General features: G+C 41.1%; 2 protein-coding genes and 1 pseudogene across 4 annotated transcripts in view; all 3 read right to left on the reverse strand.

Moving 5' to 3' along the window:
• PSMA6 (proteasome 20S subunit alpha 6) overlaps positions 1-17,538 on the reverse strand; it is a 205,501-nt gene that overhangs the window by 43,512 nt on the left and 144,451 nt on the right. The gene's annotated exons all lie outside the window — the stretch shown is intronic.
• Positions 1,807-17,538, reverse strand: part of PRORP (protein only RNase P catalytic subunit) — a 149,370-nt gene continuing 133,638 nt past the window's right edge. For all 3 annotated transcript variants that reach the window (XM_050798100.1, XM_050798101.1, XM_050798102.1), the window contains 3 exons: positions 9,316-9,464; positions 5,266-5,461; positions 1,807-2,439 (listed from right to left, as the gene is read on the reverse strand). In XM_050798100.1, coding sequence (XP_050654057.1) covers positions 2,308-2,439; positions 5,266-5,461; positions 9,316-9,464 — 477 coding nt within the window. In that variant the 3' untranslated portion in view covers positions 1,807-2,307. The remainder of the gene's footprint in view (positions 2,440-5,265; positions 5,462-9,315; positions 9,465-17,538) is intronic.
• LOC126959177 (60S ribosomal protein L9-like) lies at positions 11,185-14,365 on the reverse strand (annotated as a pseudogene).

Below are 17,538 nucleotides of genomic sequence, written 5' to 3' on the forward strand. Positions count from 1 at the left end.
AGGGAATCCCTGCACTCCTCAAGGTCACTGTGGCAGCATAACTTACTCTGAGCAACCCTACACTGGTTCCCCACTCCTGGACAAGGGACCGATGTACCTCAGTTTATCTCAAGCAGAAGTTAGGGTTTTGTTTCTAAATGGTATTAGAGTTGTTTTAAAATGTAATTTCTCTACCACAATGTTCTATACTGGTGAGCCATTCAGGATACTTGGGCCCTTAAAAGACGTACTCCCCTGTTCCTTCCTCTCATTCTTACCTCCCTCCCTTTGAGACAGGGTCTCGCTCTGTCACCCAGGCTGGAGTGTAGTAGCATGATCATAGCTCACTGCAGCCTTGACCTCTGGGGCTCAAGTGATCCTCCCACCTCAATCTCCTGAGTAGCTGGGACCATAGGCATGGGCTACCATGCCCAGCTAATCTTTACATTTTTTGTCGTCACGGCTCTCCCTATGTTGCCTAGGCTGGTCTCCAACTCCTGGCTTCAAGCAATTCTCTCATTTAGCCTCCCAAAGTGCTGACTCCTCCCCCATCTCTATGTGCCAGTAGAAGAAAGAGTATTTGGGAATTAGAAGAGGTGGGTTATGGCTGAAATGTCTGTACTAACTAGCCGTGGGACTCAGGGAAGCCAGGTCATCTTTCTGGGTCTGTTCCTTATCTCCAAAATAGACTTTACATGCTCTAAGGTTTACTCCTGCTCTAAAGTTCTAGGTTTCTTCTTGTAGCTTCTCCCATCTTTTTTTTTTTTTTTTAAAGAGACAGGGTCTTCCTATGTTGCCCAGGCTGGTCTCCAACTCTGGGCCTAAAGTGATCCTCCTGTCTTGGCCTCCCAAAGTGCTGGAATTAACAGGTGTGAGGCACCACGTTGGCCTCCTCCTCTATCTCTATGTGCTCCTTTTTTTGAAATTTGCATTAGTTTTTAGATGGGCTTAATAAATACTTTTTGTCTTCTTAAAATGTTTTTCTTAAAACTATGATAGTTCCTTAAAAAAGAAGTTTAGCTCACTGAAAGCACAGTTTTCTAAGTATGTAGTTTATGAAACTTGGAAAATAAACAGACTGAATTTATTAGGGCTTTCTCAGTATCTTTTAACACTCTCAATATATCCAATGTTTTCCTGGAGAGCTCTTTTGTCTTGGTGTGCAGTAATGTTGCATTCAGTAAATGGGTAAGAAGATAAAATGTCCCCTCCTTGGATTTTCCTGAATTGTTTCTCTGTACATAATACATACCCTAAATGTACACATGTATACGGTTTGATGTAAATGAGGTCATTGTTTATTTCATGTAAATAATTACCTTTTTTTACCCTAACTTACTTTTTTTGAGGTATATTGTCATAAATGTAAATGTATCAATTTAAAATATTTACTGTGAAGAATTTTAACTAATATATACATGTAGCTATGTTACTATTACCCAAATCAATATAAGAAACTTTCCATCACCCCGAGAAAGTTATTTCATATCCCTTTCCTCAGGCAATTACTATTCTGATTTTTATCATAATAGAGTAGTTTTTGCCTGTTCTTGACTATTGAATACAGTATGTAAAAATTAGCCAAGCCTGGTGGTACATGCCTGTAGTCCCAATTACTCAGGAGGGCTGAGGTAGGAAGATTGCTTGAGCCTGGGAGTTTGAGGCTGCAGTGAGCTGTGATCGCATCACTGCACTCCAGCCCTGGTGACACAGTTAGGTGAGACTCTTTTTCCAAAAAAAATAAGAAAAAGAGGAGTGAATGCCCCCTCTTCTCCAATCCAAATAATTGGATGATAAGTAATTAAAAATTGCTATTAATAGTAAGCCTTAGTATCTTGGCCAGTTTCTTACAGAGGACGATAAATGATTCCATGTGGATAGGGCATAACATATAGAGAATGAGACTATGTCAGAAGAGGGAGAAGGGATTTGAAACAACATGAGTTTCTCAGGGACAGATGGATTGGTTCTGCTATTGGTAGGCCTGGAAGGCAAGGTCAGAAGTAGCAAAAAATGGATAACAAAAGCACTACTTGTCACCCAAGCTAAGTGGAATAGCTGGCCCAGTAGGAGAAATGTAGGTTTTGCTCTACACTGAGTTCTCCAACTCTTGATAAGCCTCCAAAAACAAATGTTAGGGAAAAAAAATGCAGCTGGTTATGAAAAGATATTTTATCTCATTTCATTAAAAAATCAACGTCAACACTGTTAATAGAATCATTTTATCCTCAGGATAGAGGCAATGCTCTAAACAAACACCAATTCAAGAGCCTCTGATGCCAACCCAGGGGGTACCCAAACACAAACTTAGCATAGAGGTAAGAGTCTCTATGTCTTTTGGTGGAGGCAAAGCCATTTGGTTGGTACTTCATAGGAATATCTTTCTACCACGTCTTCATCATATGGTATGTGCCACGAGTCTCCAGTTGTTTGCACCACTGTGTCATAGCTGAGAATATGCTGTTGAATTAAAAAGAGAACAAAACATTGAGAACAACACTAAAGGGCTACCTGGCCATTTCCCTTTCTGACACTTCTCAAGTTTGCTTCAGAAGAGTATTAATAATGGATTATCTCACTTAATGATGGATTTTCAAAGGGCAGCTAACTCTGTGAAGATGAGCCCTAGCATTAGGAGTTTCTTTTTTTGAGGGGTCTCATTTTTACGTCTAAAGACTCTCTATAGAAGTATTACATTTATGTAAGACAGATGTTCTTTTGTTGGCTCTATCAGTTTTGTGTGTGTGAGTGAAAAATTTCAAATACAGTCAGCCTTCCATAACTGCAGGCTTTGTATCCCTGGCAAACCACCACGGACTGAAAATATTTGAAAACAACAACAACAACAACAAAAAACTGAACATGTACAGACTTTTTTTCTTCTTGGCATTTTTCTTCTTCCCTAAACAATACAGAAACAACTATTTATATAGCATTTACATTGTATTAGGTATTATAAATAATCTAGATGACTCAAAGTATACAGGAGGATGTGTGTAGGTTATATGCAAATACTATGCCATTTTATATAAGGGACTTAAGCATTTGAGGATTTTAGTATCTGTGAGAGGTCCTGAGACCAATTCCTCATGGATACCAAGGAACAACTGCACACAAAAGTAGAGAAATGGTATCATGAACTCCCATGTACTCATCACCTAGGTTCGGCCATTATCAATTCATCTCTAGTCTTATTTCATCCATACGGTGCCCCCCCCCACCTCAGATATGTAATTTCTTCTGTAATACTTCAGTATGTATCTCTAAGAAATAAGGTCTTATTTTATAAATGTAAGATCAATATCTGTATACCTTTATTATACTTAAGAATTAATAGTTCTTCAACTATATCTTGAATCACTATGGTATCATTTGATACCATATTTACCACAAATCTATTGTTTTGGATATTCTTATTTATTTACTTTTATAGAGACAGGGTCTTACCATGTTGCCCAGGCTAGTCTTAAACTCCTAGGCTCAGGCAATCTTCCTGCTTTGGGCCTCCCAAAGTGCTGGGATTACACAAGTGAGCCACTACACCCAGCCATTCTTACTTATTTTTAAATTGATGAATAACAATTATATACATTTATCATGTACAGCATGTTTTTGAAATATGCATACATTGTAGAATAGCTAAATTGAGCTAATTAACATGAGCATTACCTTATATATTTACAATTTTTGTGGTGAGAACACTTAAAATCTACTCTTAGCAATTTTCAAGGATACAATACATTGTTATTAATTATTAACTACAGTCATCATGGAACTTATTCCTCTTATCTAACTGAAATTTTTTTTCCTTTGACCAACATCTCCCCACTCCCCTTTTTTTTTTTTGAGACGGAGTCTTGCTCTGTCACCCAGGCTGGAGTGCAGTAGCACAATCTCAGTTCACTGAAACCTTCACCTCCCAGGTTCAAGCGATTCTTGTACCTCAGCCTCCTGTGTAGCTGGGATTACAGGCACACACCACCACGCCTGGCTAATTTTTGTATTTTTAGTAGAGATGAGGTTTCGCTATGTTGGCAAGGCTTGTCTTCAACTCCTGACCTCAAGTGATCCACCCACCTTGGCCTCCCAAAGTGCTGAGATTACTGGCGTGAGCCATCACGCCTGGCCAATATTTTCTGATCATTGAACCTTATTTATTATACCACGGGCCAGTGTACTTTTCTGTAATAACTCACTTTGGATTCTCTACCTTTGCTTTCACACAAGATATGTCCTTATATTATAGATATCTTAACTAGAATCAAACGAGAATTCAATTGAGACTGTGTCATAGAAATGAATTAAACAGGGAAAACAAATTACTTAAAAGTATAACAAACTAAGAAATAAGGAATTTGAGCTATTGCAAATAAACAAAAATAAAAAACGTATATAAGAAGTCACAATTTATGGCAGGGTACGGCGGTTCACACCTGTAATCCCAGCACTTCGGGAGGCCGAGGTGGGCAGATTATGAGGTCAGAAGTTCAAGACCAGCCTGACCAACATGGTGAAACCCCATCTCTACTAAAAATACAAAAATGAGCTGGGCGTGGTGGCACGTGCCTGTAGTCCCAGCTACTCCAGAGGCTAAGGCAGGAGAATCGCTTGAACCCAGGAGGCGGAGGCTGTAGTGAGCCGAGATTGTGCCACTGTACTTCAGCCTGGGCGACAGAGCGAGACTACATCTCCAAAAAAAAAAAAAAGGTCATAATTTATGACATAATTAATTGAAGTCAAAATTGGTGATATCCTAAATGTTTTTTGGTTTTTGTTTTTGAGACAGCGTCTTGCTCTGTTGCCCAGGCTGGAGTGCAGTGGCGTGATCTCGGCTTACTGCAAGCTCTGCCTCCAGGGTTCACACCATTCTCCTGCCTCAGCCTCCTGAGTAGCTGGGACTACAGGCACACACCAACACACCTGGCTAATTTTTTTTTTTTTTTTTTTTTTTTTTTGTATTTTTGGTAGAGACGGGGTTTCACCTTGTTAGCCAGGATGGTCTCGATCTCCTGACCTTGTGATTTGCCTACCTTGGCCTCCCAAAGTGCTGGGATTACAGGCGTGAGCCACCGTGCCCGGCCCCTAAATGTTTTAATTAATTTGAGGTTGGCCTATGAAACCTTTAGCAGACTCTTTCTAGGAACTGGCTAGTAATAAATACTAACCTAAAACTGAGAAAAATAAAGCATTTAGAACTTTCAATTAGATGTGACACTCTTTTTCTATGCCACATTCTTACTGTATACTTGACTCTGTTAATATTACATAGAGAACAGATACCATTACCTGAAAGGTCAGTTTTGATCCTGGAAACCCATTTATAATTGCCAGCTGATGTCCCTGCTGCCACTTAAAAAACAAGCGTTGGGTCTTGGCATCAGGCAGACAGGCCTTGTGGTCCCGCATCAGGTCTTTTGTGATAAACCTGCAGTGATTCCCAGAGTGCAGTGTGGCATACAGAAGGAATGGATCATCCTTCGAGCTGAACCAGGCATAAGAAAGGACACAATCAAGCACAGCTGAAGAGGCAGAAGACAGCATTTTTTCGCTACACTTTTTACTTACTTTCCTTGGAGGTGCCTCTGAATTCTTGACCAGCATGATCCTAGTAATACTTAAGAACTACCTGAAAGTCCTTAGCTGGTAAGCAATACCATCTAGAACACAGATGGAAAGCTGAGGGGAATGGAATGCTATGCCTGGGATTCTCACAGCTTACTGGACTCTTCCACTAGAACGATGAATTCTAACAGTGCTCTCCTCACACTTAAAAGTTGCTTCTCTTTGGGCATTTTTCGTATTTGCCTTATCTATCACAGAGCACACCTTTTCCCTCTCTCTTCACCCAAATTCAAGAAACACCCAATATACTACTAGGGCAGGATGAGACTTTCTTGCAAGCCACCAAATAACTGGCTGCCCCTGAAGCTGAACTGGTATTTCAGAGCAGCTTCTAGACAGTCACCTGGATCAGCACCCCAAAACATCTTCTTTGGTAAGAGCCAGTGACTCAAAGCCTCCAACAGACCATCAACCTTAGCACTTATCATTTTAATAAATGTGCTCTAAAAATGGCAGTAACGGCCTTGCTTTAGGAGATTCAGACTGCAACTTGTGATATGCCCTATGCCTTGATTCAAATGACCCTAAATAGGACGATTTAAAGTTTTCTTTATCCTGAAGTATTTCAAGTGAAATGATAAAATGACGAAATCTGCCTTATAACTCTCCAGGAAAAAAAGAAAAAGAAAAAAAGTGTGCGGTTTATAGAACAAAATTAGCAAAATGATGGTAATTGTTGGAGCTGGGTGACAGTTACATGGGGACTCACTATTCACTACACTATTCTCTCTAGTGTATGTTTGAAAAGCTTCTTTAGTACATTAGTGGAAAACAGATTTAGTGATAAACATTTAAATATTCAAATCCAAAGCCACAGAAGGTAAGTGAATTGATCGTTACAACTGAGTTTGGAACTTCAGCTGATGCAACAAATACAGACCCCAAACCAAGCAGTGAGACCACTTTCCGACAGGTTTCTTGGTCATAACGCTTCAAATTTATCTAATTCTTCCATATAAGGAAAACAATAATGATCATGACAGCAACTAACATAAATAAATGGTTTTCATGTACTTGGTGCTGTGCCAAGAGTTTTACATGAGTTATTTACAGGTATTATCTTATTTAATCCTTAAAACAACCCCATAAAGGTTACACAGGAGATAAAGAAGACAGAGAGAAAGGAAACACTTTTCCCAAACATGGAGTGGCAGGGCCATGATCTCAACCTGGGTAAACTAATTCCCAAGCCTGCAATCTTACTGTCTACCCAATGTTGCCATTAGGTCTTCTGCTCTTGGAGAAATGGAAGCACCATCTTCCAGCTAAAAAAAGAAGGTATGTGGTTTGGGAACTGGATGAGAGGTTTGCTTCTCCCTTGCTTTATGCATTGAGAACCATTGCACTTTTTAAATAATAAATGATTTGGGGGCCAGGCGAGGTGGCTCATGCCTGTAATCCTAGCACTTTGGGAGGCTGAGAGGCAGGCGGATCACGAGGTCAGGAGTTCGAGACCAGCCTGGCCAACATGGTGAAACTCCATCGCTACTAAAAATAAAAAAATTAGCTGGGCATGGTGGCGGGTGCCTGTAATCCCAGCTACTTGGGAGGCTGAGGCAGGAGAATTGCTTGAATCCGGGAGGCAGAGGTTGCAGTGAGTCAAGATTGTGCCACTGTACTACTCCAGCCTGGGTGACAGAGCAGGACTCCGTCTCAATAAAATAAAATAAATGATTTGGAGAATACTGACAAATCTTGAAGTTATCACATTCAGACTATGAAACCTAGATTTGGGGCTGAGGCATATACATTCATTATCTAAGCAAAGTTGGAAATAAAGTTGTGTTAGCATAAACAATACGAAAACCTCAATGCACAAGAGTGCACTGAGTTCACGTGTGCTGTTGCGGATCTGTGGTCCTCCTAATTAGCTATCTTTTTCCTTACTTTATAGCGACTGTAGGTTGGTGGTTTTTTTTTTTTTTTTTTTTTTTTTGAGACTGTCTCACTCTGTAACCCAAGCTGGAGTGCAGTGGCACGATCTCAGCTCACTGCAACCTCTGCTTTCCAGGCTCAAGTGATTCTGCTGTCTCAGCCTCCCAAGTGGCTGGAACTACATGCGTGTGCCACCACACCCGGCTAATTGTATTTTTATTTATTTTATTTTATTTTATTTTATTTTATTTTATTTTTGAGACAGAGTCTCGCTCTGTCGCCCAGGCTGGAGTGCAGTGGCCGGATCTCAGCTCACTGCAAGCTCCGCCTCCCGGGTTCACGCCATTCTCCTGCCTCAGCCTCCCGAGTAGCTGGGACTACAGGCGCCCGCCACCTCGCCTGGCTAGTTTTTTGCATTTTTTAGTAGAGACAGGGTTTCACCGTATTAGCCAGGATGGTCTCGATCTTCTGACCTCGTGATCCGCCCGTCTCGGCCTCCCAAAGTGCTGGGATTACAGGCTTGAGCCACCGCGCCCGGCCTAATTGTATTTTTAGTAGAGATGGGGTTTGCTATGTTGGCCAGGCTGGTCTCGAACTCCTGATCTTGAGTGATCTGCCTGCCTTGGCTTCCCAAAGTGCTGTGATTATAGGCATGAGCCACCGTGGCTGGCTTACTGTAGGTTTTGTTACTGACCATGTTTACCATGTTCCTTTGGCTTCCTGGGAAGCTGCAGCTCAACAGTAATTTTCTCCTTACATTTAGCATAAAATCTAGGCCTCCTGCTTGTCTACCAGGATCTGTAAGTTCCTCCGTATTGGGGTCTCTGCCTTCTCTCTAATCTCAGAACTTATTACTTTCCCTCTTGCTATTATAGCCCAACTGGCCTTCTTGCTTTCCTCAAACACATGCCAAGCTTACGCCTGCCTCAGGGCTCTTTTTTTTTTTTTTTTTGAGATGGAGTCTCGCACTGTTACCCAGGCTGGAGTGCAGTGGCGCGATCTCGGCTCACTGCAAGCTCCGCCTCCCGAGTTCATGCCATTCTCCTGCCTCAGCCTCCTCAGCATCTGGGACTACAGGCACCCGCCACCACGCCCAGTTAATGTTTTGTATTTTTAGTAGAGACAGGGTTTCACCATGTTAGCCAGGATGGTCTCGATCTCCTGACCTCATGATCCGCCTGCCTCGGCCTCCCAAAGTGTTGGGATTACAGGTGTGAGCCCGGCCTGCCTCAGGGCTTTTTAAATATTTCATGTTATTTGGGATGTTCTTCCCACCATCTCTCCCCCTTTCTCAAATAACTCACTCCTCATCAAATTTGCCCCTCAGAAAGGCTGTTCTTGACCACCCCATTCACAACCCTCTGAACTATCCCTTACCTAAACTCTATCTACCTTGCTTTATTGTCCCCATAGTACTAATCACTGCCTGGAATGACATTACCTGTTTATTTATCTGTTTATTGTAAATTCTAAGAGGGTACTGCTCTTTCTCCAAGAACATAGAAAGTGCTCCTGTTGGTCAAGTATTTGCTAAATGATCTACTTAGGATCTTATGGCATGTATTTGGTGTACTAATCTCACTCCTGACTTATCTTCTCCCCACTTCTCCTTTACCCTGATTTCCTCATCTGTTTAAGTTTATCCTGCCATAGAAACTGTAGTGTTTTTTTTTTTTTTTAGAAGAAACTAGTTTTGTAAGTTGTCTCAAATCTTTTTTTTTTTTAAATGAGGGTGAGTATACATATACACATGCATTTAAAAAATAGGTTTTAAAGTAGGTAACTAATAAGCAGATGTCTGGAGCACTGTATAATTCACCTATTACCCCCAACACTTACATGTTATCAGCAAAAAAACAGCTGGCTTGCTTTTGCACCTCTGCCATCTCATCCTTTCTCCACTGGAAACTCGGTCTTAACATGTGCTTTCGGCCTAGGACCAGCAGTCGCAGATTCTGTTTGGCTAGTTGAGAGACGACATTCAAGAGCTAAAAAACACAAAGCCAGAACCCCAAAAGGTCAAGTGAAGACTCTAAAATTAGTGGAGTGATTTTTTCCAGCAGGTCACCTCAATGGTAAAGCACTATTTTCTGGTAAGGGGTAAGAAAACAATCCATAATAATTTCCCATCTTTGAAAGCCTGAGGAAAATGCTTCCCTATTACACATTAATGTCTAACATCTACCTATTGGTCAGGCTACATTGCAGAGAGGTTTTTCTTTTTTGTGTATGTGTGTGACAGGGTCTCACTCTGTTGTCCAGACTGCAGTGCACAGGTGCAATCACAGCTCATTGCAGCCTTGAATTCCTGGGCTCAAGCAATCTTCCCACTTCAGTCTCCTGAGTAGTTGGGACCACAGATGTGAGCCATCACGTCTGGCTTTTTTTTTTTTTTCTCTGAGACAGAGTTTCACTTTTGTTGCCCAGGCTGGAGTACAATGGCGTGATCTCAGCTCACTGCAGCCTCTGCCTCCCAGGTTCAAGCAATTTTCCTGCCTCAGCCTCCCAAGTAGCTGGGATTACAGGCATGCACCACCACGGCCAGCTAATTTTGTATTTTTAGTAGAGACGGGGTTTCACAATGTTGGTGAGGCTGGTCTCGAACTCCTGACCTCAGGTGATCCACCCGCCTGAGCCTCCCAAAGAGATGGGATTACAGCCGTGAGCCACCATGCCCAGCCTAATCAGCCTAATTTTTTTTTTTTTTTGGTACAGATGGGATCTCACTATGCTGCCCAGGCTGGTCTTGAACTTCTGGCCTCAATAAATTCTCCTGTGTTGGCCTCCCAAAGCACTGGGATTACAAGTGTGAGCCACTGCACCCAGCCTAGTTCAGTTGTTTTAAACTGTGCTCTTTAGGGCCCACTAGGATAGAGATAGAGAGGCTCAAGAGGGATGGGATTTTGTTTCCTAGGATTTCATTTCCTATACATTTCAAACCTTGTTTCAACCCAAACAGCTCAACCTTTATATATTTATCACATTGGTATTCTGCATAAGTTTTGATTTGAATAAAGGCTTCTACTTCTTTTTAAGTTTGTAAATGATTAGACTAGACAGTGACTTTTCTATGTTATGACTTGATTGCTAATACTGCCTCCTTTCATTGAAATTCCCTTTTCTACAAAAGATCTGTCGATTTCTACCCTGTAGCCTACTTTCCAGTCAGTTACTTTATCCCCATTCTCTCTACTTCCCATAGGCCTCCACTTCATTGTGTGCACATGAACTCCTCAAAGGTCTAGACTTGGGTTTTTTTTTTTTTTTTGAGACGGAGTCTTGCTGTGTCACCCAGGCTGGAGTGCAGTGGCGCGATCTCGGCTCACTGCAAGCTCCGCCTCCCGGGTTTACGCCATTCTCCTGCCTCAGCCTCCCGAGTAGCTGGGACTACAGGCGCCCGCCACCTCGCCCGGCTAGTTTTTTGTATTTTTAGTAGAGGCGGGGTTTCACCATGTTAGCCAGGATGGTGTCGATCTCCTGACCTCGTGATCCGCCCGCCTCGGCCTCCCAAAGTGCTGGGATTACAGGCTTGAGCCACCGCGCCCGGCTAGACTTGGGTTTTTAGAAATCTAGTACTTTGGTGAGCTTGCCTATACTCAATTTTTCATAAGGAAAAGTAGATAAATTACTTTTATGTACCACCTATTAAACTAAGCTATAAATGGATATTACTAAGTAAAACAAAAGCTGAAAAAACTGTAACTTGTATTATATAATCATATATCAGAAATATAAAAGATCTTTAATTTATAAGAATTGCTGGGCCCACAAAAACCACAAGTTGAAAGGTCTTGCAGAAATCCTTAATTTTCTTGGGTCTTGGTTGGAAGAGGTATTTATTTTAGTCTAGCTTCTCTTTACTCATAAGTTCCTCCTCTGTAGATTTTCAGGACATTATTTAAAGCCTTATAATAAATAAAATTAATTCATTTATTTAATCAGTTATCAAATATTACATTAGTACCTGTTATATCCAATATACATGTAGACTCTGATGATCTAATAATGAATTAGCAAGGGCTGAATTTTTTTATTTTTTATTTATTTATTTTTTAATTTTTGAGACGAAGTCTCGCTCTGTCGCCCAGGCTGGAGTGCAGTGGCGCAATCTCACTTCACTGCAACCTCCGCCTCCCGGGTTCTTCTGCCTCAGCTTCCAGAGTAGCTGGGACTACAGGCATGCGCCATCATGCCTGGCTAATTTTTGTATTTTTAGTAGAGATGGGGTTTCACCATATTGGCCAGGCTGGTCTGGAACTCCTGACCTCGTGATCCACCTGCCTCGGCCTCCCAAAGTGTTGGGATTACAGGCGTGAGCCACTGTGCTTGGCCAGCTGAATTTTAAAAATATTACTGTTTATTGCTTTGGACCGATACTGAATTTTTGTCCACTCCATTGCTAATCTTATTTCAGTAAGGAGTAGTTGGCTTTTTAATCCCTAATTATTAGTTCTATAATTAAGACATAGAATGGGCTGGGTATGGTAGCTCACATCTGTAATCTCAGCACTGTGGGAGGATGAGACTGGAGGGCTGCTTGAGGTAAGAAGTTTTAGACCAGCCTAGTCAACACAGCAAGACCTTGTCTCTATTTAAAAAAAAAAAAAAATTAGGCCAGGCACCGTGGCTCTCACCTGTAATCCCAGCATTTTGGGAGGCCGAGGCGGGCGGACCACTTGAGGTCAGGAGTTTAAGACCAGCCTGGCCAACATGGCTCCACCTCTACTACAAATACAAAAATTAGCTGGGCATGGTGATGCATGTCTGTAATCCCAGCTACTGTGGAGGCTGAGGCAGGAGAATTGCTTGAACCCATGAGGTGGAGGTTGCCGTGAGCTGAGATTGCACCACTGCACTCCAGCCTGGGTGACAGAGCAAGACTCCATCTCAAACAAATGAATGAATGAATGAATGAATGAATGAATAAATAAATAAAATAAAAATTAGCCAGGCATGGTGGCATGCACCTGTGGTACTGACTACATGAGAGGCTGAGGCAGGAGGATTGCTTGAAGGAGTTCAAGGCTACAGTGAGCTACAATTGTACCACTGCACTCCTTGGCAACAGAGTGAGACACCATCTCTTAAAAAAAAAAGAATGGACACAACTTGCCCACTTCAGATTCAAGTTTAGCTCAACTTGCAGGTTGAGCTAAACCTGCTTGAGTGTTAGCTCAACCTTAAAACACTTGAAACACTCAACCTTGAAACACTCAACCTTGAGGACACCAAACCCAAAGATTTACAACTAGTAAAATACAGTTCTTTCCTTCAAAGCTAGGAACAATGGTTTCTGTGCTCAGGCAGTTATTTCCTAGACCTCTCTATGTGTAAGGCATATGGTAGGTATCACAGCTACAGAATTTTAAGCCATAGTTCCTGCCTTTAGTAACGGAGTACCCAATATTATTATAATTATTTTGAGACAGAGTCTTGCTCTCTCACTCAGGCTGGAGTGCAGTAGCACAATCTCAGCTCATTGCAACCTCCGCCTCCTGGGTTCAAGTGATTCTCCTGCCTCAGCCTCCTGAGTACCTTGGATTACAGGCACCCACCACCACACCTGGCTAATTTTTGTATTTTTAGTAGAGACGGAGTTTCACCATGTGGCCAGGCTGGTCTCAAACTCCTGACCTCAGGTGATCCACCCACCTCGGCCTACCAAAGTGCTGGGATTATAGGCGTGAGCCACCGTGCCCAGCCTCCAATATTTTCTTATGTAACTATCAAGACTAAGAAAACATATATGCTGGCTCTACACATATTGGATGGGTCATAAATATATTTTTTTCATTAATAAATATTTTCTGATTAGCTGAAGAATATGCCCAACATCCATTTTCATCCATCATAAAGTAGCTCATATTTGAAAACTTGAAAAATGAAAGAACAAATGACTCACAGCTCACTACCCAAAGACAATGTCTATTTACCAGTCTTTCTGTTCTATTTATTTTTTATTTTTATTTTATTTTATTTTATTTTTCTTTCCAAATCAATAGGTCTTTTGCATCATTTAAATATCACAAATAGCTCTCGGGAATCATCCGGCATCTTATTTCAGAAGCTGGACTACTCTTAGATCTTATTCATCAGCCGGCTGAACGGTTCCTTTTTCAGGGACATAGATACCATCCAAAAATTTCCTATATCCTTGTTTTTAACTGCTGTGGCTTGCTTAATCAAAGCCTCTAAATTGGAAACAAGCTCAATGTCATTACCTTCAAGGATTAATTCATCTTTCTGGGCTTGAGATACTGAACAAGCAACACCTGGTCTCATCCAAACCCTGAGGACATATTTTTCACCCAAGAAATTTCAGATTTCAACAAGAGATCCATTCTCCTGGATAATGACATTGATGGGGAAGTAAGCATACATAGACCTCACCTTATAATGGAAGCCCAGTGTTAACACCCTTGATCATGTTCTGTACATGACTACAAATAGTCTGAACGGCAGCCAGTTCCTTTCTGTTTCCCCACCATTTGTCAACCTGGAGCCTCTTTTTTTTCTTTCCAAGAAGATTGAATCTACACTGATGTGACTGAAGTCCCTCTGCAGGGTTCTTCTGGGGCCTTTCACAATAACTGTGTGTCCCTTCACAGTAATGTCACCATTTTTTGGAATGTAGACAGTCTGATTGCTGAGAATGGTCTTCATTCTCTCAGTAGACACAGCAAAGAAAGCTATTCTATGTATGTTTAAACATAATCTTATAAGCTATTTTAAAAGTTGGGTTAGTAATAAAAGAGCAAACATCTATACTAGTAAACTTTGATTCATAGATTCAAATAGCTCAAAAGACATAGGCTGGGTCTGGTGGCTCAGGCCTGTAATCCCAGCACTTTGGGAGGCTGAGGCAGGAGGACTGCTTGAGGCCAGGAGTTCGAGACCAGCCTGGGCAACACAACAAGACCCCGTCTCTAAATAATAATAATAATAATACAATTATTAAATAATTCAAACAAAAACTATTTCTGATACTGATTGCTTAAGTTTCCAGGCAAATGGGAAAACATGGCTTAAAGATAAATACAGTTGTGTCTTCATAGCTGTATCTTGGTTTAGATAAATGGTCTTGAGTTTACTAATAGTACATTAAAGACTGGGGCCCAGGGAAGAACAGAAAAGCCTATCTTGAACTACTCTGGGGAACCATCTTGTGGCTGAGAAGTCTCTACTAGAAGCAGCTCTCTGAAAACAATGAAAACAAGGAGAATAAATGAAAGACACGGGGAAAAAGATGAGTGTGCAGCATAAAAGCCCTGGCCTGAAACTCCATGACAGTCCAGCCATGAACCCACTTCTTCTAGGGTAAATTACAAGGCTGGATCCAGTGGGCTGGGTCAGTGTCATAGGTATACTTGGAATAGTTTTTAAAAAAATACAAAAAATTCAACTTAAGATTCTACGTTAGATCAAAAGTGAAACCAGGAGGGAAAATGGAGTGAGTAGATATACTTCTCCCTATGTCTCCTACTAAGTGCAACTAAAAACCTTGGACATTATATACAAAATGAACATAAGACTTGGAAAGGTAGAGGGAAAAATGGCAAACTGGCTGGAGAACTCAGCACACAAGGACTGACATGGTGGTGAGTTCCCTGGGTTTTCTTTTTGCCACATATATCCCAGAATTGGAGCTGAAGAAGCTGTCAACCTAGAAATGCCAATGTGTGCAGACAAAAAAAAAAAACCAACAAAGGCTTGTTCTCTTTAGCCAAAAGACCAGGAAAGAGGCAGTCTTACTCAGAAAACTTGGTTAAAAAAAAAAATAACATCAGTAGACTATGATGCTGTGTATGTGTGTGTGTCTGTGTATGTATAAAACAAGTAGAGTTGGCTGGGTGTGGTAGTTCATACCTGTAACCCAGCACTTTGGGAGGCCAAGTTGGGTGGATTGCTTTGTTGTGGGAATCAGGAGGACTAGAGACACTTCGGGGTAAAGCAGGATGATCTTTATTGAGTGCACTCAGACCTAGCAGACTTAACATCTAAAAAACTGGGCTAAGAACAAAGACAGCACTTGACTTTTATATACCCTTCAAAAAGGGGGTGGGCTAGCCTGAAACAAACTTATGGTGGTGTGAAAGCAAAAATACAGAGGCAGAACAAAGAGAGTTAATCAAACTGTGACAGGTGTATAACTCAGGATTACACATGACTGTTGCTATGCAACCTAGATGGCTGTTATCTAGGTTTGCCTTAGTGCCTTGCTAGGCAAGGCACTAGCTTATTCTATGACATTCACTATGGCACCGAGGTGGCTGTAGCTCAGGCCTGCTTAGATGGCTCATGACTTTCACTGTACTGTTTAGGTAAAGCAGAATACTTGAAGTTACTAGTTACAGAGAATAGGAGTCTATAAACTCACACTATAAGGTAAAGGAAAATTTGTTTTTCTCTTCCTTACGTTGAGGGAGTACTGGGAGAGTCTTCAGGGCACATTAGATAGTATTATCAAGACTTTTCTTGGGTCTGGACTGTGCCTGTTGCTGCCTCTGGGACAAGTCAGCCTAATATAGGAAACCTTATTTCTCTCTTTTTTTTAATTTTATTTTTTCTTTCTTTCTTTAATTTCTGCCTCAGCTTGAGTTCAGGAGTTTGAGACCAGCCTGGGAAACAAAGCAAGATTTTTTCTCTACCAAAAATAAAAAACATTAGTTGGGCATGGTGGTATGTGCCTGTAGTCCCAGCTACTCTGGAGGCTGAACTGGGAGGATCCTTTGGGCCCAATAGATAACGCTGCAATAAGCTATGAGAGCGCCACTGCACTCCAGCCTGTGCAACAGAGTGAGGCCCTATCTGAAAAAACCCCCACCAAAATAAAAACACACAAAAAACCGAAAAACCCCCCAAACACCTACAGTGACCACTAAAAATGCTATACAAAAAGATACACTCAAAAACACTATAGATTTTATTTTATTTTATTTATTTTTTGAGACAGAATCTCACTGTCCCCCACACTGCAGTACAGTAGTGTGATCTCGGCTCACTGCAACTTCCGCCTCCCGGGTTCAAGCAATTTTCCTGCCTCAACCTCCCGAGTAGCTGGGATTACAGGAGCATGGCACCATGCCTGGCTAATTTTTTTTTGTATTTTTAGTAAAGACTGATTTTCACCATGTTGGCCAGGCTGGTTTTGAACTCCTGACCTCAAATGATTCACCTGCCTCAGCCTCCCAAAGTGCTGGAATTACAGCACCCAGAAAAAAACACTATAGATTTTAAAAAGCCATTATACAGAAATAAAAATGGAATTCTAAAAAAGTTCAGTAGTCCATAGGAAGGGAGGAAAAGTAAAACAGAGACAAAACACAGAAGACAAAAATAAACGGCAAGTATAAGCCCTAACATATGAATAACAGTATGAGCTATAAAAAGTCTATATATACCAATTAAAAGACAGAGGCTGGCAGAGTGGATTAAAAAACATGACCCAACTATATGCTATCTAAAAAACACTCACCTCAAATATAAACATATAGACTGGTGGAAAGTAGAAGGATGGAAAAAGTTATATAGCATGCAAACAATGAAAGGAAAGCTGGAGTGGCTACATTAATATTAAATAAGATATACCTCAGGGCAGAAGAAATTACCAGAGACGCAAAAGACGTTATATAATGATAAGAGGGTCAATCTAAGAAAACATAGCAATCTTAAATGTATGTACCAAACAACAGAGCTGCAAAATATGTGAAAGCAAAAGCTGACAGAACCAAAAGGAGAAATAGCCAACTCTACAACTACAGTTGGAGACCTCAATACTCCTCTCTCAACAATTGAGAGAACAACTAGACAGAAAATCAGCAAGCATATAGAAGAACTCAATATCACCATCCAGGTTCATGAATTGGAAGGCTATAGCTAGTAAAGACAAAGGAAGTAGAATAGCTCAAACAATTTTGAAAAGAAAGAATGAAGTACAAAAATCAGTTTACCTCATTTTTAGTCCTTCTTATACAGCTATGGTAATCAAAACTGTGTGATAAAAGTGGAAGGATAAATTCTGGAGTCTGGACCACATAGCAGAACAAAATAAACAATATACAA

This window comes from Macaca thibetana, chromosome 7, assembly GCF_024542745.1.
Source record: "Macaca thibetana thibetana isolate TM-01 chromosome 7, ASM2454274v1, whole genome shotgun sequence".
Taxonomy (NCBI): Eukaryota; Metazoa; Chordata; class Mammalia; order Primates; family Cercopithecidae; genus Macaca; species Macaca thibetana.